This window comes from Phyllobates terribilis, unplaced genomic scaffold (genome assembly GCF_046119375.1).
Source record: "Phyllobates terribilis strain yellow unplaced genomic scaffold, ASM4611937v1 Scaffold_4__5_contigs__length_816908805, whole genome shotgun sequence".
NCBI lineage: Eukaryota > Metazoa > Chordata > Amphibia > Anura > Dendrobatidae > Phyllobates > Phyllobates terribilis.
In genome coordinates this window covers 80,396,297-80,422,871 of record NW_027362764.1, presented here as the reverse complement: position 1 = coordinate 80,422,871, position 26,575 = coordinate 80,396,297, and the positions used below count along the sequence as shown (strand labels likewise).

At 43.6% G+C, this 26,575-nt stretch overlaps 1 protein-coding gene across 2 annotated transcripts in view; it reads right to left on the bottom strand.

Annotated features, from left to right (window-relative positions):
• Nucleotides 1-298: 298 nt before the first annotated feature.
• Nucleotides 299-26,575, bottom strand: part of APBB1IP (amyloid beta precursor protein binding family B member 1 interacting protein) — a 257,758-nt gene continuing 231,481 nt past the window's right edge. For both annotated transcript variants that reach the window (XM_073676511.1, XM_073676510.1), the window contains 5 exons: nucleotides 18,080-18,190; nucleotides 9,425-9,523; nucleotides 7,451-7,553; nucleotides 4,813-4,904; nucleotides 299-2,190 (listed from right to left, as the gene is read on the bottom strand). In XM_073676511.1, the coding sequence (XP_073532612.1) occupies nucleotides 1,630-2,190; nucleotides 4,813-4,904; nucleotides 7,451-7,553; nucleotides 9,425-9,523; nucleotides 18,080-18,190 (966 nt within the window). In that variant the 3' untranslated portion in view covers nucleotides 299-1,629. The remainder of the gene's footprint in view (nucleotides 2,191-4,812; nucleotides 4,905-7,450; nucleotides 7,554-9,424; nucleotides 9,524-18,079; nucleotides 18,191-26,575) is intronic.

Sequence of the window (26,575 nt, the reverse complement as noted above, 5' to 3'; positions counted from 1 at the left end):
TTCAAATGGGACATTTCAGAGCCCCGTTTTCGGAACTGATGAGATCACTCGGCGATCAGCAATTCTGTGGATGGGTGATACCTTGCTAAATTGGGAGAACCCATTTCAAGGGTTATTCCCACCTAATCAGCTATGACATATCCGAAGGATATAAGATGTGAAAAAACGGGTATTAAATTAACCAGCTGAAAACCTGGACTAGACAATAGATGATATTATCATCCAAAAAAGCAATGAGAATTCGATCATTGGTGCAATAAAAACATGTTTATAAACCCAAAAAAATATTAAAGAGCCCTTTCACAATTCTTTACACACAGGCCTAAAATTCAGAAATATCTCATGCTTTTAATCATCTTTGTATCTCTTCAATCTACAACATACAGTATATCAGTTAAAGGGGTTGGTCATTAATTGACCACTATGGGTTTCGCTCCTGGAACCTGCAGAAAATTTGGTTGATATTTCTAGAAAAAGTTTTGTTCATCCATACCTTCCATGCAGGTCTATGTAATGAATTCTTGTCCCTGTAGTAAATGGAAGGGCCATGTCCGCCAGAATTAGAGCAGCTTTTACTTAGCAATAGTGATGAGCGAGCATGCTCGTTGCTTGAGATTTACGAGCATGCTCAGGTGTTTTCCCAGTATCTTTGGAGTGCTCGAAAGTATGTTTGAGTCACTCCTTTTGCATGATTTGTGACTGTTTGACAGCTTTAATACATGTGAGGAATGCCTGTTTGTTTGACAGCTTTAATACATGTGAGGAATGCCTAACAGTCGCAAATCATGCACGTGGTGTGACTCAAACATAACATTCGAGCACACCGCAAATACTCGGCGAGCACCCGAGCATGCTCGCCGAAAGGGTTAACAGAACACACTCGCTCATCACTACTTACCAACTCTCTGCCCTGGATCATAGAGGGGCAAGTCTGACTGCCTATATGGGACAACCCCTTTAGATCTATGCAGTTTTGCCAAGGTTGTGTTATCAAGTGCTTTGAAGTTCATGTCCTGATACAAAACTACTTATAACTATTGGGGGAAAAAAGTGTGAAATATGTGGCCCAAGACAGATCCTTCCATAAATTGGTAAGTAGTACCTACAAGGGCGCAGTCAGACGACCATATAAATCAGAACGCAGTGAATGGACTGGCCGGCGGCTCTCCCTACCGAGCGTGACAGCTTTATGTATTTCTGTGCTGCTATCACATTCGGGTCGAAAGAGCTGCCGGCTAGTCCGTGCACTGCGTTCTGATTTTGGTCCAATTTATAAAGCTGTCTGACTGCGCCCTAAAGACATGTGATATATAGTCCGTACTTAGATCACTATACCTCACCCAACTGGCGGGTCTCCTGACCTGCACTAGCTCCAGGTAGACATACATGAGGCAGTTGGTTCAGGTAGGGCCGGTATTGCGATCTAAGCCCAAACCGTACATCCAGGTTTTGGGTTTTCCATTCTTGCCTTTTTTTCCAGTTAAACTGTGATAATGAAACATTAAGGTCCTAACTTGCCTATATCATACATATGGCCCTACAATAACAGAAATCTTACTCTTGGATCAAATCCTAAATACTATAATTCAGTCTTTTTGTTCCATCGGTAAGTGCGGTACGATGTCCATTTTAGTTTGTGTTTTCTCTCTTCTTCTGTAAGGCTTTCATCAAGTCAGACATAAAATCTGGTTGCCCGTCGGCACTTCCATTTGTGCTAAGTTCCTTAGTATTTAACGCTGGATTGTCATTTCTTCTCGGAGGATTAGGGGGCTGCTTTTTCACTGGAAGCTGTGGTGGAGCAGAAGCGGCGGGTGGAGGTGGTGGAGGAGGAGGTGCCGCTGGAGCTCCTATGGTTGGAGCCACTAATTGTGGTGGAGGAAGAGGTGGAGCGTAACCAGACATACAAGTATATGATGATGGAGGAGGTGGAGGTAAAAAGTCAGGAGGTAAATCAAAGAAGTCAGGAGGAGGAGGAGGAAGGAAATCGTCATCCAAATATGAAACTTCTGAAGGTGAAATCTGTAGTGGAGGTGGCGGCATATTTCCACCTGGTTTGGCTTTAATTGGTAATGGTGGAGTCGGTACTGCACTGGATGACGACCTTCTAGGTATGGCCGGGGGCTTTTTCGCTATGGTTGGTGTCGGTGGTTTAATAAATTCAGGCTTTGAAGTCTCATTTATTTGTGTTCCCTACAGAAAGAAAATACAATAGGACAATGCGTAAGATCCCAATAATCTGCATTTTTATGTTTTTCTCTTATACATTTAGTATCTATCATTTTATAATAACGAGCAATGATTCTCTCTTCGGAGAGAATCGGATCGATTATGGTAATGACCCAGTTTGATCAGCGTTTCAGTTTACTGTGACCCAATTCTCTCCAATGAGAGAATCGCAACACGGGTGCAGAGAAGACGGAGAACTTAATTTCTCCATCTTCTCCATTGTCTGTGTCCGCGTCAATTGTTCTGCACTCAGATGACATCAGAGTGCAGTCCGATGTTTTACACGTACCCATAGACTTGTATGATCCAATTTGTGACCTATTCTACTCGGAATTCTATTCTATTTGCTCTGTAGAAAAAAACGCAGACCTGCACTGCCCCATAGTATACCATTGGTCCGAGTGCTAACCGATAAAACATAGGATAGCACTCGTTTGAGCGAGCCCTAAGAGGTAGGAGCACAGTGATGGTTTTTAGTTCCTTAAAAGTCTTATATGCGTGTATCATTAGAACCCTGAGGGCAATGGTGAGGGGGAAATATTTGTATGGCCAGGGCTGTTTTTATTGCATTTGTTATTAGCCAAAGTCAGTGATCTGCCCAAAAACTTCAAAAAGAATAATGTGGAATACCAGGCTTATAGAAACAGTGGCCATGACCGGGCCACAGCTACACTTACATTACTTCTTTTGGCTTAAAAAAAAGAAAAATAATTCATGGTGGAATTTAACTTATTCTCATTTGGTTTCTGTCTGCACGTAGATCCAACATCCACAGGATAGGTGATACGTTTCCTAATCGCTAAGGGTCCGATTATTGATTAACAAATCATTAGATCGTAATTCTGAAATTCCCGGATAATTTGTTTAAATGTAAAAATTATACAGTTTAAAGGGGAAAGCTGAAAGTTGGGAAAAGGATCCATAAGGCTCAAATCTATTCTCACTGACATTACTTTTCTACATAATTTCCTTTTTTAAATAAAAGCAAAAGAAAAGTAGTTATTTAGCCCTTAAAGGGATTTTCTATTGTGTTTTAAGTAAAGCTTGTTTGGATCTGGTGGGTTGATAAAATGAAAAAACAAAACCGTGCTAGACTCTCTGCTCTTGCAGATCTGTCCCTTGCTGGATTTCTGGCATCAATATTCAGCGGGGTGTGTCACATGAAGGCTAAAGCCAATCAAAAGCAGCTGCCGAGTGGCCACAGCCTTCTCATTCCATCTGGGTCACACCGTCACTTGACACCTCACACTAGGTTTTGATGGCGGGAGACACAGCTGGGAGGAGGAGGAGCGGCACTCTTCAGGAAGGTGAGTGCATTTTTTTTTTACATTTTATTACACTTCTCTGACCAGATGAGGTTTACTTAAAACATAGTGGAAAACCCCTCTAAAAATTAATGGCATCAATATTGGCTCTTTGGGGGTCTGACTATCGCCATTACTCCAATCAGCTGTTTAAAGAGGCTGTGGCGCTCACCACCATTCAATATATTGCAGAGTTGTATCATTCACTTTAATGGAACAATTCTGCAATATCTTGAACAACCAAGAAAAAATACGAACCAACTTTCTGCCAGGAGCTATTTTGCATCCCGTTGTAAAGAATGGGTCCTAAAAATAAGTGGCGGTCTTTGTCCGTGCTACCGCTTCAATAAAATGCCAGACAAGGTCTAAAGGTGAAGAATCCCAATGATACAGTTTAAGTAGTACATAATAGCGGGAATCTGTCTTCTGATTAGTATAAAAACCATCACAAGCTCCATTTCTAAAGCGCCGTTAATGGGTTTAACCCGTCAGAGAATACTTTTAATGACACTTAGGAATCTTTCCGGGATGTTATGTCTTGTAATTTATCTTTTAGTAATGGAAAGCATTTGTCATCATAGAAAACTTTTGTGTGAGAACAAAACCAGAAGTCGGCGATTTTATATGAAAGTCAAATGAAATGAGAAAATAAAAAGAACAGAACTTGGAGAAAAATAACCATAACTTCTTAAAAAAGGCAGAAAACAAAAATATTCTATCGTTAAAAAGCCTGGAAACCACATGGTCGCCATGAGAGTCAAAGCCGTTATTAATCTGTTATGATTAATTTTCGACCATTTAAGAATGGATCGGTTAGAAAAGGAAGTATAAGACTAAGTTCCCACAATGAGTTTTTTACGTTGCGTATTTTTTAAAAAAAGAAGCAAACTTAATGGGTGCAGAAATGGTGCAGAAACGCTGCAACATACAAAAATTTACTAAAAGCTCAACGTTGGAGCTTAGCCTTAAAGGGAACTATACAGAGATGAAACGGATCCGTTGCGGCCCTTGGACGGCTTGTTCCCCCACAGGCCCAGTTGATTGATAGGTTTGTCCTATGTGTGTGCATTGGGAGAGACCTGTCAATCAGTTAGAGAAGCTGTGTTGTGGTTTGGGCAGCAGGAATCTAGTGACAGGTTCCCTTTAATGCCCATGTGAGAACCTAATCCTAAAACCAAGACAGTCTGAAAATAGGGTATTTACCGTATATATATATATATATATATATATATATATATATATATATATATATATACACATATATGTTATTTTATATATGTACCTTAGCTGTTTCTCCACGTTTCCAGGCATCTGAGAAGCTGGAGCTGACATTTGTGACATTTTGTGTTATCTGTCCGTTTCCTTGAGATTTGCCTAAATTTAAAATAAAAGCCAATAACTTAAAAACAAATAACAAATACATTTACTAATAAACTTAGGTTACGTCCTACTTTGAGCGCAATAGAAACAGTTTATATACAAATAAAATCTACACAACATGTTGAGTATTTTTGTAAATATATGTATTGATCCTGTGTTATACTCCAGAGCTGCATTCACAATTCTGCCGGTTGTCATTTGAAATCAGTTGTAGAAGGCGATGTCTCTTATGGCAATGTCCTGCCTTCAGTGTGTGGTCACTTTTATCATTATAGACATCCTATATTTGCTTAAAGGTGCAGTGTGACAGGAAGAGCAACAAGGGACTTAAAGGGGTTGTCCTATAAATAACATTTATCACACCTATTCACGGGTTAGATGATAAATGTATGATCACTGGCAGTGCAGCTGTTGAAATTCCCTCTGATTCTGAGAACGGGGGTCCCAAAATTCCCTGTGTGAATAGAGTGGTAGTGATTAAAGGGTTTAAAAGAATATATTCAATAGCGCTACTAATTAGAGAAAAATGCAGTTAACAGAGAGCTGCGTTCCAAGAGCACTAATTGCCCACGTGCTGAATTCAACCCAAGAGAACTGGAAAGCATATGGAATCCTACCTGAGGTCGGTGTAGCTTGGTGAAGGGTCCGGGTTGGACGTGTCCAACTTGCTTCAGGAATATCCAAGGTGAGTAGAGGGGCTGCAGTAGCCCTGTGAAGGATCCAAGGTGAACATGTCCAACTAGCTGCAAGAGTGAGCGATGGCTGCAGCACCAAATACAGAATAGTCCACGTGGTGCAAAAGCAGTGTGCCGGCCAGTCACACCTGCGCTGCTTTCAACTGGAAAAGTGTTATGCGCTCTGTGTCTGAGGACTACGGGTCTCCCTGTCACGGGTGTGTCAGGTGTGACAGACAGTCGTTCCGGATCCAGCTGTAGAAGATCATTGTACTTGGCTTTGTAGGCACCTTGACCTTTTCATCTCTGTAGTATAGTGATATCCTTCTCCCTCTAGGACCTAGCAGTGACCTCCACCTCCTGCTGCTAATTGACACACCCTTGCTGGATGTTTAAATACCTTCAGTCTCTCCAGAGAGTGGCCGGTGATGGCTCTATTTTCCTCTCTCCAAGCTTGAAGTAACAGTAGTCAGCTAGTGTCTTCTTAGAGTTCCCTTGGAGGATGGTTGGCGTGATCTCTCTGGTGTCTTCTCAAGCTAAGTGTTTTCCCTTGCCTGTTTACCAGCTCGTCTTTAGTTGCAGTGGGGGCTGACTAGTGCTCACACCGTCCCCTCCCTATCTAGTGCCTATTGCTAGGGGCAGTCAGGGATTAGGTTTCCTGCTCAGCAATAGGTGCGGAACCTATTTAAGGACGTTAGGAGAGTCAGGGTGACTGTCAGATCTGCCTAGGGGTCTGCACTCCCCCTTTCCTTAGTGTTTGGGCTTCCTCCCCCTCTTCCCATAGTTGTGCACTTAGTCTTTCCCTCACCTTGTGTGACACTCCCTCTGTGTAAGAGGATGCACCCAGCGTTATTTCTGAGGATACGACCTCCTTCGTCAGGGATCCCTGGGAACCGTAGTCCTGGTGACATCACTCAGACACAGAGCGCCTAACACTTTTCCAGTTGAAAGCAGCGCAGGTGTGAATGGCCGGCACACTGCTTCTGCACCACATGGAATATTCTGTATTTGGAGCTGCAGCCCCTCTACTCACCTTGGATATTCCTGAAGCAAGTTGGACACATCCAAACCAGACCCTTCACCCAGCTACATCGACCTCAGGTAGGATTCCATATGCTTTCCATTACCTTGCACGCATACCGCATCTACTAGTTCTCTTGGATTAAAGGGTTTGTCCAGTGAAAACCAGTTATCGGATTGGTAATAACTTACTGATTGGTTGGGGGTCCAACCGCTGGGATCAACACCGATCTGCAGAACAGGACATTTTTATCTCCAATTTGGAACTTTCCAAAATGGAGCAGGTTGGATACCCGATAGCCGCTCCATTCATTCTCAATAGTGAGGAGCACCCAGCAGTCCCATAGGGAATGAAGGGAGCGGCGGTCGAGTATCTTCACTGCTGCTCCACTGTAATGGGAATAAATGTTCCCGGTTCTGCCCATTGAGCGGTCAGATACCCACTGATTAAAAAGGTATCACCTATCTTGTGAACAGGCGATAACTTGTTTTCACCGGACAGCTCCTTTAAGTACGACCACCACTCCTATAGACAGTGAATGGAGCAGTGGTCACACATGCTCACTACCTCTCCATTCGCACAGAGGACTTTGCTACTCGTGATTGTGGGGGTCTCAGTAGTTAAAAACTCTGCGATTATACATTTTTTAACTTTCCTGTGGATAGGTGATAATACATGTTGCTTATGGGATAACCCCTTTAAATAGGCAGAGTAATTTTTGGATCACCCAAGCCTCATGGGTCCAGTTTTAAATCACTAAAGCAAAAGCATTTTAAGGAGAGAAAAAGAACAATATTACCTATAAGATTCCATGTATTATTTCCCATATATTGTAGCACATTTACCTGCTGTGCCCGGTCCTGGCGGATTGTTTAGAGAAGACCAATGAGAGGCAAGGCCGGCTTTGTGGATCGCGGTCTTATAGTTGTCATATAAGGTTTTTCCATACTGGAAACAAAAATAAAGTTAGTTTATTTTAACCTTTTATTTCTGAGAATCTGGTGGGACCAGAGGTCCGTGAAGAAGGAATCCAGGGCACATACCTCTGAATTCATGTATATCATTATTACAGTTTATGTCTTCTGTTATGCCGATTGGACAAATAGCTTAGTGATTGGCCACCGACATCATTGCTGTGGCAGAAAGTAGACAGGCAAGGTACCAGGTGGTATGGGAATGGGAGTAACAAAAAAAAAAAAAAAAAATGTACTCACCAGACAATCTCTTTATAATGAAGTTTTGATAAAATCACAGTTTTCTCTGCTGCAGATCTAGTGGTTCTCTGAATGCTGAGCTCTGCATAACCCCGCCCACACCACTGATTGGCAGCTTTCTGCCTATGCAATGTACACAGAAAGCTACCAATCAGTGATGGGGGCAGGGTTATACAGAGCTCATGAATATGGATGACTACATGGCAGCAGGTTTAATGACAATCTCCTGCTGATAAAACACTGATTTGATCAAAACTGCAACAAGCAGTCCAGTAAGTGATATATCGCTGGAATCAGGGTCTCTGCCTCAGATTAGATGGCAACAACTTGGTGACCGATTCTCTTTAAATGGAATGTGTCAGCAAAATATGAGCTATGCTATAAATCAGTTTTTTATCTTAAATGTATTTCTTGAAATTCTTTAATATATTTTTTAAATTTTATATAAAAAATAAATTCCAGTTGGACACATGGATATTAGCAGCAATAGCCCAGACCCTATCTTTTGTATAGAAACCTTACAATCTCCACTTACTCTCATAAGACAATGAGGAGGAGGTGGTGAGCTGTGACATCACCTACTTTAAATGGTGAATCCTTTGCCATCTACTGTATATAGAGGTGTTATCAGTCATTGTACAGGAGGGGGAAGAGGTGAGCTGTGACATCGTCTATTGTGAATAGTGGATCCTTTGTTATCTACTGTACATAGAAGTGTTATCAGTTTCTAAAGGAGGCAGAGGAAGTGAGCTGTGACATCACCTATTGTAAAGGGTGGATCCTGTGTTATCTACTGTATATAGAGTTGTTATCAGTCATTGTACAGGAGGAGGAGGTGAGCTGTGACCTCACCAAATAATATGGAAAATTGAAAATGCATAATAATTTGAAACATATACATTTAGCATAAAAAAGGATTTCAACAATAAGTCCTTTTCTGATTATATATTCCCTTTAAAAGGGGTTGTCTCTGTGTTTTCAGGAGTGCATCGCTCCCCTGCCTTCCGGCTTCCTTTTTGCCTGGGTGAGGGTAAAGCGTTGCGTTCCTGATGACTGACAGTTCAGTCCAGAGGAATGGTTGAGCCGCTGTTCCATACTGTGAGGCTCTTTGATGCTAGAAGCAGGGGTAGCTTTGCCTTTGCAGCATCGGAGGAGCACAGATGGACTGAACATCCAGCCAGCTTCAGACCTTTGCTTTCGAGCAGTATAGCAGAGAACTTGCAAGTGCATGCTCCTTGCCTAGGAAGCCGGCAGCCGCTGCTATTATGGCTGAAAACCTGGGCAATTAGCAGTAAGCTATAACACTAAAAATTCCTCCAGGATAGGATTTTTAGTAACAAGTAAACTGCAAAATTGCATGTTTTTACAAGCAGTTTTCAATTTTACCCATTTTAGAACAAGAGACAATATTTAAAGACGCCGATACAAAAGCCAACATTGTTGGTAAGACTGATGCCACATCTACAGCTATAGACCACCCAAGGTCTTGCTTTATGGAGAAGGTCTGTGTTATTTTTCTTAGTTTGTCAGTAAAACATCCCCAAAGTTAGAGTAGTCCAGACTTCCAGTATCTGGGATTTTCTGGAGGCTTCTTTACTCTCTTACCTTTGCTATTCTGATACCAGTTACCCACTGGTGGAGAACCCACGGGTCGTCACAGCACAAGTATTTTATGTATTGAGATTCCTTTTGTATTTGTGGATGCTACAAAAAAGAAGAGAAGAAACAGAAGACAAGATTGTGCATATAGGAAATGGTAAACCTCATCTACAGCTTCTCAAATCATGGCCGTGCTAATGTGGTCAGTCAGCGATCAGAGAGCAGAATATTTTATGGAATATTTACTGCTTGTCTGAGTATTTCCTGAGATATACCTCCGATGGAAGGTTCTGCCAATCTCCACTGCATAGGCATTCATGAACACGTTTCCCATTGACCTGCCCAGTATATTCAGTACCTAGAACAGCTGTGATCTATGGAGGAAATCTGACAGCCAGTGTTCAGTTCTCCTACGGCACCAACACTTGTAAAATTAGGTATTACACACAATTCCGTTTTCTGTCTCCAACTACAGAGTGTCATGGGTGTGTTAGGTGTGACAGACAGTCGCTCTGGATCCGGCTGTAGAAGGTCACTGCGCTTGGCATTGCAGACACCTTCTTGATCCTCTCAACTTTGTAGTGTAGTGATATTCTTCTCCCTTTATGACCCAGCAGTGACCTCCACTTTCTGCTGCTGATTGACACATCCTTGCTTGGTAGTTAAAAACTCTCAGTTTCTCCAGAGAGTCGCCGGTGATAGTTCTATGTACCTCTGTGCAGACTTGGAGGACTAGCAGTCGGCTAGTCTTGTCTTTGGAGGACAGTTGGCGTTATCTCTCTGGTGTCTGCTCAAGCTAAGTGTATCCCCTTTGTTTTGTTTACCTTGTTGTCTTTAGTTTGTAGTGGGGCCTGACTAGTGCTTACCCCGTTCCCTCCCTATCTAGGGCCAAGCTATAGGGACATTCAGGGTTTGGGTTCCTGCTCGGCGATAAGTTCAGAGCCTATATAGGGACAATAGGGTAGGCACGGTGATATTAGATCTGCCTAGGGGTCTCCACTCCCCCTTTCCCTAGTTGTTGGGCCCCCTTCCCCCTCTTCCCATCATTGTACACTTATTCCTTCCCTCACCTTGCGTGACACCGAGGTCAGAAATCCAAGTATATTAGATCTCCACCTACCCACCCTGACTGACTGCTGCAGCTTGTATTACACATTGTGAGATCTCAGCAGGGAGGAGGGACTGTGAGGAGCTGTCAATCAGCCTAGGTGAGTGAAGATTGAGTTTAAAACTTTGAAATAGAATTATGCAGCCTCATCACTTATAAGACATCTAGTTAGTAATGTATGTAGTTCATATTGTCAAAATGGGTAACAGATTTGCTTTAAAAAGTTTTATCAAATTGGGTTTTCTAAACTAGACGATAACTTTAAAAAGGGAGAATTACAGTTCAAGCAGATATTGATTTTTCAAGACTCTTTTATATCCCCTATTTATATATTGATGCAGACTAGATTAACCATTCAGGTCCAAGAGAAAACAAAGGTAAATGTTTAGATTTTAAGAGCTGTCCGAAACAGTTTTTATAATAATGTCTGTCTACTAATATTTACAAATATAAGTGTATCTCCTTGTGTGTAATGTTTTCTCTGCACACCAATGATTGCACGGTGGCTCAGTGGTTAGCACTGCAACCTTGCAGCGCTGGGATCCTGGGTTCAAATCCCACCGAGAACAACATCTGCAATGAGTTTGTATGTTCTCCCCGTGTTTGCGTGGGTTTCCTCCGGGTTCTCTGGTTTCCTCCCACACTCCAAAGACATACTGATAGGAAATTTAGATTGTGAGCCCCAATGGGGACAGTGATGATAATATATGTAAAGTGCTGCGGAATATGTTGGCGCTATATAAAAATAAAGATCATTATTATTAATGATTGAATACAAACCAATAATGCTGTGTAAGGTGGCTGCCGGACAGGTCGTGGATGGGAGGTATGTTTTACGAGCAGCTGAAAGAGCTGGGGGGGGGGGTGAACAGCTGCTCACTTACCTCTAGTCCATGTCTTGGAAGGCTGATTTAAGGCTCTGCGCCTGTCTGTCTGTGTGTGTTGGGCAAGGTGAGCAGACCTTACATGTGCTCCTTCGACTCTGCAGGAGGCAGAGAAAAGCACCTTGTTTAAATGGCTGAGGCCGTGCTGCATGGACTTGTTATTTTGAGCTTTGTTCTGTTATTCCTTTTTGTGCCAGGAAAAGGCTGTTACTTTTGTTTCTTCACTGGTGTATGGACACTAAATAAACCACCAGATTGTTTGAACCCATGGACTGCATCACTGTGTGAACCTGTGCCTACCTCCATCGCTGCTCAGTGAGTACAAATCCCTACAATTGGTGCTAGAAGCACGGGCACAGATCCCAAGCGGCAGTGTGACTGATACAAGAAGACGTATATGTCCTGGGTGAAGTCGACCATAAGCCAGCAAGTGTCGCCGGACAAGATGGAGGATCTGCTTAAACATCTGTTGCAGGCACAGCAGGCGCAACAAGCGCAGCACCAGCAGCAGTACCAGCAGATCCAGCTTAGCATGCAGCAGCAGCAGGAAACAAATAAACTTGTAATGCTGCAGATCCAACAGCAGCAAAGAAAAATGGAAATCTTGGCAGAGCAGATCTGTGGCAGGACACACGTCAGGAAGACGGTAAGAAGAGCATTACAAAAGATGACCCCGGGTGATGACGTTGAGGCGTTCCTGGCGGTCTTTGAGAGGGTGGCAGAGCGGGAGAAATTGCCTCCAGAGCAGTGGGCGGAGGTACTGGCCCAATATTTGACAGGCGAGCCGCAGAAGGCCTATTATGACTTAACCTTGCAGGACACGAAAGAGTACGCTAAGTTGAAAACTGAGATTTTGGCACGCTTAGGAGTGACTGTCAGGGCGCAACGGTTGCACCACTGGGCCTATTGCAGTGACAAACCTCCCCAGTCCCAGATGTTCGACCTCCTACACGTGGTCCAAAAGTGGTTGCAACCTGAATCTTCCTCCCTAGCACAGATGGTGGAGAAGGTCGTTATAGACAGGTTTATACACTCTCTCCCGAAGTCGGTGAAATCTTGGGTTGCCCAAGGAGATCCCCATAATGCCGATGACTTGGTGGGGTTGGTGCAAAAATACCAGGCGGTTGAGAGTCCGTTGGGAAAACAAGGGGTCATAGCCTCTCAATACTGGGCTTCCCAAAATGCGGCGGTCACCCAAAAGAATGAGCTAGCGCCTCACCTGGGGGGCGTCCTAGAGTTCAGGAGGGGTCTGAGTTGCTGCCCAAGGTCCCAACCCATAATATAGTGTGTTGGAGATGTCATACCCCTGGCCATATTGCTGCCCGGTGTCCCATAAACTCTGAGCCAGTGGACTGCAACATGGGCCGGCGTTGCTCTAATTTTGCCTACCTCGCCTGCAGCGCAGTTCCTCAACATGGCGACGGCCCTCAGGCATGCTCAGTGTCAGTAAACGGGGCACAAGTCTCTGGACTATTGGACTCAGGAAGTTTGGTGACCCTGCTAAGGGCCACACTCCCTCATCGAAGAACTATCCTGTGGCCCAGGTGGATGTAAACACGGACTGTGGCACCACATCTCATGAGGTGGCAGTCGTTAAGGACCTATTGCATCCCATAATAATTGGACGTGACTTTGCATTATTCTGGGAAATGTGGGGGAAAGCGGGGACACCTGGTTGCTCGGACGACAGCCAGATCGCCCCTAAGGAAACTTACCCGCAGAACATGGTAGATGAGTTTCCCATGTGTGTGTTTGTGGGCGATGAGAATGAGGCAACATCCCCTGAGGCCAATATCCCTGAGCTGGAGGTGTCCAAGGGAAACTTTGGAACTTCCCAACTCAGGGATTTAACTCTGAAAGGGGCCTTTGAAAATGTTACTGTGTTAAATGGGGTGCCTCAGGAACCGGGGGCTGACACTCGGTTCCCTCATTTTGCTCTGAATGGGGAATTGCTGTACAGAGTAACCAAGCCAAGGGGTGAAGTAATAGAACAGTTGCTGGTGCCAGGGCCCTACATATGCAGGGTGTTAGACATGGCTCATTGTCATGTGTTGGGTGGTCACCTGGGTACAGACAAAACTCAAGAACGGATCCTCCAGAGATTCTACTGGCCAGGTTGCTATAGAGAAATAAAGAGTTATTGTCGTTCCTGCCCCACATGCCAGATAAGCTCCCCAGTGGCCCACTTCCGCAGTCCCCTAGTGCCCCTACCCATCATCGAGGTTCCATTCGAACGCATAGCAATGGATCTAGTTGGGCCTCTGGTCAAGTCCGCCCGAGGGCATCAGTATATCCTGGTGGTATTATATTATGCTACACAGTATCCGGAGGCCGTACCACTACGAAACACCTCCGCCAGGTGTATAGCCCGGGAGTTAGTCCACATGTTTTCAAGAACGAGGTTGCCTAAGGAGATCCTAACAGACCAAGGAACTCCATTTATGTCGAAGGTCATGAGGGAATTGTGTAAGACATTGCAGATTGCACAACTGAGAACCTCCATGTACCATCCCCAGATGGACGGACTGGTCGAGAGGTTTAACAAAACCTTGAAAGTAATGTTGAGGAAAGCAGTGGAAAAGGATGGTCGAGACTGAGACTGTCTGCTTCCCTATCTGTTGTTCGCCATCAGGGAAGTTCCCCAAGCTTCCACAGGTTTCTCCCCATTTGAACTACTCTATGGACGACACCCTCGAGGACTCCTGGATGTGATGAAAGAGTCCTGAGAAGCTGAGACCACTCCCTATAGGAGCGTGGTGGAGCACGTTGCCCAGATGCAAGAGAGGATTGCCCACGTGATGCCCATTGTGAGGGAGCACCTCCTCAAGGCACAAGAGGCACAGTCCAGGGTGTATAATAGGTCGGCCAGGGTGAGATTGTTCAACCCAGGAGATCGAGTGCTTGTGCTAGTGCCCACAGTGGAGAGCAAGTTCATGGCCAAGTGGCAGGGCCCCTATGAGGTGGTAGAGAAAGTGGGGGAAGTCAACTATAAAATCCACCAACCGGGGAAGAGGAAGCCCTAAAAAATTTACCATGCTAACTTGATTAAGCCATGGCAAGATAGAGAACCCGTGGAAGCTCCCTGTTTAGTGGCTGAGGCCGATGTGAAAGAGATCAAGGTGGCAGAATCACTGTCACGTGCCCAAAAGCAACAGTGCAAAGAGTTACTACAGCAAAATAAAGACCTGTTTTTGGAGTTGCCAGGACTCACTCAGGTCATAGTGCATGAGGTTCTCACAGAGCCTCATGTTCGCGTCAATCTAAAACCATACCGGATCCCCGAGGCCCTCAGAGAGGTGATCTCAAAAGAAGTGAGGCGGTTGCTTAACCTGGGAGTCATGGAAGAGTCCAAAAGTGGATGGTCCATTCCTATAGTCTTAGTGCCGAAACCAGATGGGGAATGGCGGTTTTGCAACGACTATAGGAAGCTGAACGAGGTCTCGAAGGTCGACGCCTACCCAATGCCTAGGGTAGATGAGCTTATCGAAAGGCTAGGACCCGCTCGGTACATCACCACTCTGGACCTCACCAAAGGATATTGGCAAATTCCCCTGTCCAAAGAGGCCAAGGAGAAGACAGCCTTCTCGACGCCAGACGGATGTTATCAATATGTCAGGATGCAGTTTGGGTTGCAGGGAGCTCCGGCCACCTTCCAGAGAGCCATGGACAAGATCTTAGCACCCCACAAAAAGTATGCAGCAGCCTACCTAGATGACATCGTCATATTCAGCCAGGACTGGGAAAGTCATCTGGACAAAGTTCAAGCCATACTTGATGCCCTAAGGAAGGTGGGCTTTACTATCAACCCGAAGAAATGTGCCATGGGGATGGAGGAAGCTAAGTACCTAGGGTACGTGGTTGGTAGAGGGGAAATAAAACCACAAATAAATAAGGTCGAGGCGATCTTGAACTGGCCACAGCCCCTCTCGAAGAAGCAGGTCAGGGCATTTCTAGGCATTGTGGGCTACTATCGAAGATTTGTCCCTAACTTTGCCCTGATAGCAGCCCCACTGATGGATCTTCTGAAAGGGACGAAGTTGGCTATGGCCAAGTGGTCCCCGGAAGCAGAAGTGGCCTTCCAGGAATTGAAACTGGTCCTCTGTAAACAGCCAGTCTTGGTGGCGCCCAACTTCTCCAAGGAGTTTGTGGTCCAGACGGATGCATCGGATGTCGAGCTGGGAGCAGTCTTGTCCCAGGAGATTAACGGAGAAGAACATCCTGTAATATACCTCAGGCGCAAGCTCTCCACTTGTGAGAAGAACTATTCCATTGTAGAAAAAGAATGTTTGGCCATAGGGTAGGCGTTAGACACTCTGAGGTATTACCTGTTAGGTAGAAGGTTCAGGTTAGTGTCATACCTTGCCCCACTGAGGTGGATGCGAGAAAAGAAGGGAAACAATGCCAGAGTGACTAGGTGGTTCCTGGCTCTACAAGATTTTAGTTTCCGGGTAGAACATAGGCCTGGGAAACAACATGGGAATGCTGATGCCTTGTCAAGGGTTTATTGTATGGTGACAGAAGGTGCCAAGTCCCCCGTCTTTGGGCAGGGGGGTATGTAAGGTGGCTGCCGGACAGGTCGTGGACTGGAGGTATGTGTCCCCGAAGTGCCAAGCTTCGGTGATGTAGGACCCGGAGAAGCAGGCTCCAGCACACAGAGTGCTGAGAGGAATTTAATGGGCTCGGATTACAGGGCCAGGTTTTACGAGCAGCTGAAAGAGCTGGGGGGAACAGCTGCTCACTTACCTCCAGTCCATGTCTTGGAAGGCTGATTTAAGACAGCTGCACCTGTCTCTGCCTGTGTGTGTTGGGCAAGGTGAGCAGACCTTGCATGTGCTCCTTAGACTCTGCAGGAGGCAGAGGAAGGCACTTTGTAACGGCTGAGGCCGTGCTGCATGGACTTGTTATTTTGAGCTTTGGTCTTTTATTCCTTTTTATGCCAGGAAAAGGCTGTTACTTCTGTTTCTTCACTGGTGTATGGACACTAAATAAACCACCAGTTTGTTTGAACCCATGGACTGCATCACTGTGTGAACCTGTACCTACCTCCAACGCGGCTCAGTGAGTACAAATCCCTACAGCTGATAATAATAATGAAGCTGCTGTAGTTGCCCACTTCACCAGCAGGTGGCAGACTGTCCTCTGGAATGTTCCCACCCGCTCTGACTCGTACTATAGGAAACTTTACAGATAAAAGCATTGGATTAAAGTGAATGATGCTTGAACTCGAAGCTTAATTAGAAATATGACAAACATGTGTCAGATAGGAAGTACCAAGCGGAATTATCATAATCCACTTTGTGTAACTCCCCGCAGACGTAAATCAAGGTCAGATGCTTTTACCGCTGGACGCAGCCGACTGTGAGCATCCAACACACAAGACGAATTAGAAAAGGGAAAGAAAAATGATGTCGGGTGGGAGATATAGGAGAGGCTGGCTATCCCCAGGCATCAGGGCTGGACCAGCTTAATTTTTACCTTTACTTCTCACGGAGATAAGTGTTGCCAGTTATGTCTGGTAGACGCTTATCTACCCCCCTTTTCCCAATACAAAAAGAAGAAAATAATTTAAATAAATAAAAAATTTGGTATTACCGTGTCCCCATATGTTCGATCTCTCAATATATAAAATAATTTAACTCGTAAGGAAACGCAATAAGGAAAAAGAAATGGAAACCCCTAAATTACTGTTCTCCAATCGCCCACCTCCAAAAATGCAATAAAAAGTAATCATTATGTTGTATATGTGTATATCTATATATCTATGTCCCAAAATGGTATAGATTAAAAACTACAGCTCTCCACGTAAAAAAAATAAAAACATGCTCACACAGATCCATTGCAGGAAAAATAAAAAAAAAAGTTACACTTAACAGAAAATGGAGACACAAATCGAATTTTTTTTTTTTTTTAACAAAATTCTTTATTTTTGTTAAACACGAAAATGTAAAAAAAAAAAAATCCTACAGGTGTTTAACATCTCCAAAATTGTGCGGACTGGGAGAATGTTACTCAGTCATTTTTACTGCACAATGAAAGCTGTAAAAGCAAAATCCAAAAATAATGACGGAATTCTGTTTTTATTTTTTCACCATTTTGGCAATTTTTTCTTAATTATCTGGTAAAATAAAAGGTATCCTTCAAACCTAAAACTTGTCCCGCAAAAAAAACACAACCCAGCATATGGCTACGTCGACGACAAAATAAAAAGTTATGGCTCTTTGGAGGAAAAAAGAATGAAAGTGCAAAAAATGAAAATTGGGGGGAATGTTGGGATGGGTTGAGTTGGGTTGCCTCCTTAAAGGGGGCTCCATATTAATCATCTGGTTTAGCCTAAGGTATTTACAAACTTTATGCCATTTTATTTTTGGATGTGATTACTTTTTTTTTTTTTTATCCAGGGTCTTCACCACCCAGTCCCCTATGTAAGGGCATCAGACTATATTGTCCCTTCTCATCCCTGTAATAATTTTTGAGTCTCAAGTCGTTCTTCATCTGCTATAATTCTTGATGTTAAAAGAAACAGCTGAAGATTAAAGGTGAAAATTAAAACTAAGCCTCATTTGTAATAACAAACCATTTGTAATTATCCGCCCGAGGGGCTGATTACCTACGCGGGTATAATAATCAGTTCCATTGATTTTTATCCTTCGGTTTACGCCAGCGACATACCTTCAGGACAAAGCAGTGATCGGTGGGAGCTTTGTACTTGGCTTTATACTGCATACCATAATAAACGTTGACATTATCAAACTGGATAAAAGAAGCCAAATCACGAGATGTCTGCAAAAAAACAAGCACATGGTTGTAATTGAAGAATTGAAGACAATTATTATACGGGCCCAGCTCTCGGTCTGAAAATAAACAGATTTCATAATCTGACTCTATAAAATATTAGGGACGACTCTGATCTACGTCTTCAAACGGCAAAATCCACACTCTGCTTTGTAAACCTGGTTTGTATGGTAAATGTATTTTTCAACAACTTTTGGCAATTGTCTTTTTCTTATATACAGGTGCATCTCACTAAATTAGAATATCATCAAAAAGTTAATTTATTTCAGTTCTTCAATACAAAAAGTGAAACTCCTATGTTATATAGAGTCATTACAAACAGAGTGATCTATTTCAAGTGTTTATTTCTGTTAATCTTGATGATTATGGCTTACAGCCAATGAAAACACAAAAGTCAGTAAATTAGAGTAATTAACAAAAAACACCTGCAAAGGCTTCCTAAACATTTAAAAAGGTCCCTTAGTCTGTTTCAGTAGGCTCCACAATCATGGGGAAGACTACTGACTTGACAGTTGTCCAGAAGGCAGTCATTGACCCACTCCACAAGGTCCCAGAGTTTTAATTTTCATTTGGAAATCAAGGTCCCAGAGTCTGGAGGAAGAGTGGAGAGGCCACAATCCAAGCTGCTTGAGGTCTAGTGTGAAGTTTCCACAATCAGTGATGGTTTGGGGAGCCATGTCATCTGCTGGTGCAGGTCCACTGTGTTTTATCAAGACCAAAGTCAGCACAGCCGTCTACCAGGACATTTTAGAGCACTTCATGCTTCCCTCTGCCGACAAGGTTTTTGGAGATGGAAATGTCATTCTCCAGCAGGTCTTGGCACCTGTCCTCACTGCCAAAAGTACCAATACCTGGTTTACACACAACAGTATCGCTGTGCTTGATTGGCAGCAAACTCGCCTGACCGTAACCCTATAGAGAATCTATTATAGAGAATCTATGGGGTATTGTCAAGAGGAAGATGAGCGACACCAGACCCAACAATGCAGATGAGCTGAAGGCTGCTATCAAAGCCACCTGGGCTTCCATAACACCTCAGCAGTGCCACAGGCTGATCGCCTCCATGCCACGCCGCATTGATGCAGTAATTGATGCAGAAGGAGCCCCAACCAAGTATTGAGAGCATTTACTGAGCATATATTTCAGTAGGCCAATATTTCTGATTTTAAAAACATTTTTCAAGCTGTTGTTATAAAGTATTCTAATTTACTGAGATAATGAGTTTTGTGTTTTCATTGGCTGTAAGCCATAATCAAAAAAAAAAAATAACAGCAAAAAATAACAGCTTAGCAGCATGACTGTAAACCGCAGGAGGTTATTTGGTGTGAAACGTGAACAGTAAAAAAAAAATAATGAAAACTAAAGAAAATCTCTATTTTTTTATTTGCTTCCAAAATAAAATATATAAATTACAGGGTAATTAATATATAATGCAAAACTGCACTACAAAATAATACAATTTATCCTGTGTAAAATAAGGCCTCATACAGCCACTTCTGTGAAAAAATAAAAGATATGGCTGCTGAAAAGCAGAGAGGCAAAAAAATAAATAAAATGGGATTAAACCTGGAAAATCCATTTAAATAATACAAATCTACCTACAGCCACCACTAGGTGGAGCTTATGAGCTTACTGCATACTGTGTTTAGTGTATACTCCCCCTAGTGGTAATTTAACGCTTTTCCTTTTTTTTTATGTAATGTAGTGATGACTCTATAGAGTGAATTATTTTTTAACCCGGTGAATACTGTACATGGCAGAACAACTATGTATTAATTTAATCCGCACTATATAAAACCGCGTTTTAGTAAATGCACTCAACAGACACAGGGAAGGGAGGCGTGAGGAGGCCGGAATAAAGGTAAAGTTAATGATTGAATGTTGGTTGTGTCACCATTGTTCGAAGCAAACGGCTGTCATGTGGCACGGATCGCCTTTGGATCTCAATTGATTTCATGGTGAGTCACCTTCTATTCTGCGGAGCGCGTGTAGATTAATAGTTTTTGTTTGCTTTTTTTTTTTTCATTTTAAAAGCGATGTTCTTTCCGAGAAAGTGAATGTATTTTGTTTTCTTTGTAAAATACAAAATGACAGAGGAAGAATAGATTGACTGTTATGTGTCATGATTCCTCCGCTCAGTATGTCTTGGATGCAGTGAGTGACAGTTTTGCTGCCCTATGGAATCAGGGGTGTACTGAGTTGTCAGTTTGGTGAGTGACAGCTCAGTCATCCAATCTAGTGCAGGGGCGTGCTGGTGTCACGGGTGTGTCAGGATTGACAGACAGTCATACGGTGTCCATCTGTAGAAGGTCGCTGCGTTTGGCCTTACAAACATCTCCCTGAGCTTTTTCTTTATTCCTCTCTCTTTAGGACCCAGTGGTGATCCTCACCTTGCTTGGGGATTATACCTTTCTCTTTAGGACCCTGGGGTATCCTCACCTTTCTGCTGGTAACCAGCACTTCCTTGCTGTGTCCTTAAATACACTCAGACCCTCATTGAGTTGCTGGTGATAGCGTGTTATTCCTACTCAGGCCTGGGATTCTAGTAGTCGACTTAAAGTTCCTTGGTGGATTGTTGCTGAGCTTTCTCCGGTGCTCTTGGAGCTAAGTGTATTCCCCTGTTTGTTTCCCCTGTGTGTACTTTAGTTGTAGTGGGGCTGACTTAGCACACACCACATCTGCTCCCTACCTAGGGCGTAGCCCTAGGGTCAGCTAGGGCCAGGTTTCCTGCTCGGCGATAGGTGCAGAACCTTTTTAGGGTCTATAGGGAAGTCAGGGTTTGTCGTCAGATCTTTTTAGGGGTCTCCACTCTCCATTTCCCTAGTTGTAGGGCTCCCTCCCCTTTTCCCGTTGTATATGCTGGTTTCTTCCCATGCCTAGCGTGACAGCTGGGCTGTCGGTATTGTGATTGACAGCTCAGTCATCCAATCTAGTGCAGGGTCATGCTGGGCTGTCTACATTTTGATAGACCGCTCAGCCTTCCAATCTGAGACTGGGTGGTGCTAAGCTTCCTTTAGGAGTTCCGTGTTCTTAGTAATTACCCAGCTACTGTATTTAGCTACGCTGTCAGTCCCTGACCTCTGCTTGGTCATAGCTGTCAGCTCAGTGGTGTGCTTTCTCTGTGCTCTGAACTCAGACATTCTGATCTTTTGTTGCCGGACCTTGGATTTGCCTTTTGACTACCCATTTGTATTACTCAATCTGACCTTGGAATTCTGACCCCGAACTGTGACCAGACTACACCTTTATCTCTTCCCTCTATTTATGACATACCTTCCTGGCTCTTGACCTCGGACTCCTTGACTTCCCTGACACATGGCTTTTCCATGAGAAGTGACTTAGCGTCACATTATTTTCCACTTTTTTTTTCTTCGTGCCGTTTGTCATACAGTGAATGCTATAGCAACCTGAGATAATGGGACCGAGTTGCTGCTTGGATGCCGAGCATTTCACGCTGCGCCGATTCCCACAATTTAAAGTATTCCATGAGACAAAGAAGTGACATAAATGCACACACAGAAACCTCCATCATCCACAATGCAATCACCTAATGAATATGTGAATGACTCGATATTACTGGAATAAGCCCATTGTCTGCACAAAATACATGTTTATTGTGTTTTATCTATTAAACCAGCAGGAATCAATCAGTAGGATATACATATATATTTATATTGATTTTGCATTTGCATGTTTATAATTTATAGTAGTGACGCAACGAGAGATGCCGGTGCCGTCAATGTCACAGAAGCAGAACAACTGCTGACACTCTTATTGTCACTATGGTCTGCATATGAGAACCTATTACCAGTTGTATACATTATTAACTAGATCTCTTGGAACTGATGAGACTGATGTACTTACTATGAAAATACATGTAAGAACGAGTGTATAATCCCTTTGGAAAGTTTCCCCGACTATCCCTAAAATGAGCACCTTTAAGAGCCCCAACTTGAGATGGACTCTTAAAATGCACATTTTTAATCAAGGATGATACCGTCATTCTGACGTGGATTTTTATAGTGAGTAGACCAGCCTCATCAGATCTAAGAGGTCTATAAACTGTGTGCAGTTTGTAATGAGAAATCTAGTCATAGATCTACTTTTAAGTGCTTCAGTGACTCAATGAGTTTCCATATCAGTATTAGGCCATATTCACATGTTCAGTTTAGTCAGTATTTTGCATCAGTATTTGTAAGCCAAGATCAGGAGTGGAACAATCAGAGGAAAAGTATAATAGAAACACGTCACCACTTCTGCGTTTTTCACCCATTCCTGATTTTGGATTACAAATAGTAACATAGTAACATAGTAACATAGTTAGTAAAGCCGAATAAAGACTTGCGTCCATCAAGTTCGACCTGTTAGTTCTGTAATTGCTAAAGTTGATCCAGAGGAGGCAAAAACCCCAAATGATTTGGCCAATCTTCACCTGAGGAAAAATTCCCTCCCGACTCTGAAACCAGCAGTCAGAATAAATCCCTGTATCAACCTACTATTTTATTTTATTTTTAAGTATATGCTGAAATCTGCCTGGTATCTAGAAATGCATCCAGTCCCCGCTTGAACTGGTTTAGTGAATCTGACATTACCGTCTCCTCACTCAGTGAATTCCATATTCTCACTGCTCTTACCGTAAAGAACCCCTTCCTATGCTGGTGCTGAAACCTTTTCTCTTCCAGTCTTAGTGAATGCCCTCTTGTTACCGTAATATCCCTCCTTTTGAACAAATCCCGGGCAAGATCTCTATACTGTCCCCTAACATATTTGTACACATTTATTATGTCCCCCCTCAACCTTCTCTTTTCCAGGCTGAATAGTCCTAGTTTTGCCAACCTCTCTGGGTATTGCAGTCCCTCCATTCCCTTTATTAATTTTGTTGCCCTCCTTTGTACCTTTTCAAGCTCATTTATATCCTTTCTATATATTGGGGCCCATAACTGAGCACAGTATTCCAAGTGTGGTCTGACCAGTGCTCTGTATAGTGGAAGAACAATGTTCTCATCCTTTGCAGCTATACCTCTTCTGATACATCCCATTACCCTGTTTGCCCTTACAGCAGCGGCCTGACTTTGGGCACTCCAATTTAGTTTGCTATCAATCAAGATGCCCAAGTCCTTCTCCATCTCTGAATTCCCCAATGATTTCCCATTCAGTGAGTACTGGTGACTTCCATTTTTCCTTCCCATATGTATGACCTTACATTTCTCCTGCGTTAAACCTCATTTGCCATTTAATGCTCCACCTACCCAGCTTATCCAAATCCCTCTGTAGGTCTGCACTGTCCTCTTTTGTATTAATTGTTTTACATAACTTTGTGTCATCTGCAAATATTGATATTTTACTATTTATCCCGTTGACTATGTCGTTAATAAAGATATTAAATAACATTGGGCCTAGTACAGACCCCTGTGGTACCCCACTAGTGACGCTTACCCAATCTGAGTATATTCCATTTATAACCACCCTCTGCCTTCTATCCTTTAGCCAGTTAGCTACCCACTTGCAGACATTTCCCCCCAGCCCCATCATTCTCATTTTGTATACCAACCTATTATGTGGCACGCTATCGAACGCTTTTGAGAAGTCGAGATACACGACATCCACTGGTTCCCCCTGATCTACTCGAGAGCTAACCTCCTCGTAGAAGTCAATCAGGTTTGTTTGGCAGGAGCGATTCCTCATGAATCCATGTTGGTTCGGGATTAAAAGATTATTAGCATCAAGATGCTCCGTAATCGCCTCTTTAATAAAGCTTTCAAAAATTTTGCCCACAACGGACGTCAGACTCACCGGCCGATAGTTTCCGGCGTCACTTTTCGCTCCCTTTTTGAATATTGGCACTACATTCGCCTGTCGCCAATCAAGTGGCACAGACCCAGTCTCAACAGAGTCCTTAAATATAAGATATAACGGTCTGTCTATCACATTACTTAGTTCCCTTAGTACCCGTGGGTGTATGCCATCAGGTCCTGGTGATTTGTTTATTTTAATGTTACTGAGGCGTTTCTGTACCCCAGCTTGGGTTAGATTTGTCATACTTAGTGGAGGATTAAGCTTGTCACTTCTCATTTCTCCTGTTAGTTCGATTTCCTTTGTGAAAGTTGTCGAAAAAAAATTATTTAATAGATTAGCTTTATCCTCATCTTTCACTATGATTTTGCCTTCATCACTTTTTATCGGTCCAATATTATCCGATTTAATCCTTTTACTATTTATATACGTAAAGAACAGTTTGGGATTTGATCTACTTTCCCTAGCAATACGTCTCTCTGTTTCCTCCTTCGCTATTTTTATTTGTTTTTTACAGGTTCTCGTTTTTTCCTTGCGACACATTAGTGCCTCCTTACTGTTTTCCTGTTTTAATCTCTTGAATGCCTCTTTTTTGCTATTTAACGCCCCTTTTACGTTCTTGTTCAACCATATTGGTTTCCTCTTATTTCTGGCCCTTTTATTCCCATACGGTATATACCTCTCGCACTGAGTATTCAGAATTCTTTTGAAGGTTTCCCATTTACTATTCGTATTCCTTTGATTAAGAACTTTGTCCCAGTCTATAAGTTGAAGGTTTTCTTTCAGCTGATCAAACTTCACCCTCCTAAAGTTTAATGTTTTTGTTGTTCCCTTATTGATAACCCTACTGAAGGGCATTTTGAAGTCGATAATATTATGGTCGCTATTACCTAGGTGCCCCCCTATCTGTACCTCAGTTATTCTATCAGGCCTATTAGTCAATATTAAGTCCAACACGGCCTTCCCTCTCGTTGGTTCCTGCACTAGTTGGGAGAGATAATTATCCTTAATATTTGTCAAGAACCTTTTTCCTTTCTGAGATCTACAGGTTTCTGTTTCCCAGTCAATATCCGGGTAGTTGAAATCCCCCATTACAATCACTTCATTATGTTTTGCTACTTTGTCTATTTGTCCTAATAGCAGATTCTCATTCTCCTCTGTTATATTTGGTGGCTTATAGCAGACCCCCAGTAATATTTTATTATTATTTTTAGTTCCCTCTGTCTCTACCCACATGGACTCGACCCCCTCTTCTCCCTCTCCTATATCTTCCCTTAGTCTGGGTTTTAGACATGACTTTACATATAAGCAGACTCCTCCACCTTTCCCCTGTTTCCGGTCCCTTCTAAATAAACTATAATCTAATAAATTTACCGCCCAGTCGTAGCTATCGTCTAGCCAAGTCTCTGTTATACCTACGATGTCATACCTCTCCTCCGATATAAGCGCCCGCAGCTCATCCGCCTTATTGGTCAGGCTTCTTGCGTTGGTCAGCATGCAAGATAAAACTTTGGGGTTATTTAGCATCCTATTCTTCTCTAACGATCTAACTGTACTATCCCCACCCCCCTCTCCACCCTCATTATATTCACTTCTCCCCTTCCCCCTTGCTTGCCTCACATCCCACCTATTTCCTTGGTTCCCCCCCCCATCTCTAGTTTAAAAACTCCTTCAACCTATTAGCCATCTTCTTCCCCAGCACCGCTGCACCCTCCCCATTGAGGTGCAGCCCGTCCCTACGGTAAAGCCTGTAGCCGACCGCGAAGTCGGCCCAGTTCTCCATGAACCCAAACCCTTCTGCCTTGCACCAACTCTTTAGCCACTTATTCACCTCCCTAAGTTCCCATTGGCGCTCCTGTGTGGCTCGCGGGATTGGTAGTATTTCTGAGAAAACTACCTTGGAGGTCCTTGCCCTAAGCTTCCTACCTAGGTCCCTGAAATCATTTTTAAGGACCCTCCATCTACCACTCACTTTGTCATTGGTGCCGATGTGGACCATGACCGCTGGGTCTTCGCCAGCCCCACCCAGTAACCTGTCAACCCGATCCGTGATGTGCCGGACTCAAGCGCCAGGGAGGCAGCACACCGTTCGGCGATCCCGGTCTTTGTGACAGATTGCCCTGTCTGTCCCCCTAATAATAGAGTCACCCACTACCAGAACCTGTCTTGCCTGCCCTACACTTCCCCCCTCCCCCTCATTACTGGAGCATACACTCCCCCGGCGGTCAGAGGATCTGTCGTGCTCCAATAATGCTGGTTCTGAACCAGCCTTCCTATACTTCTTCCCTCTATCCCTCCTAACTGTTATCCAGCTCCCTGCCTGTTCAGCCTGCACTTCCCCTCTATGCTCCACCCCCAGTATTGACCCATTGAGTGTCTGCTCGGTGAGCAGCAAACTCCGTTCCATGTTGTCGATGCTCCTCAGTACAGCTATCTGAGCACTTAGATCCAGAATTTGGACTTCCAAGTGCACGATATGCTCACATCTCTCGCAGCAGTATGCATCCTCGAGCGGTTGCTCACAGAATGCATACATTGCGCAAGATGTACACTGCACGGCTCCGGCCAAAATGGACGTCA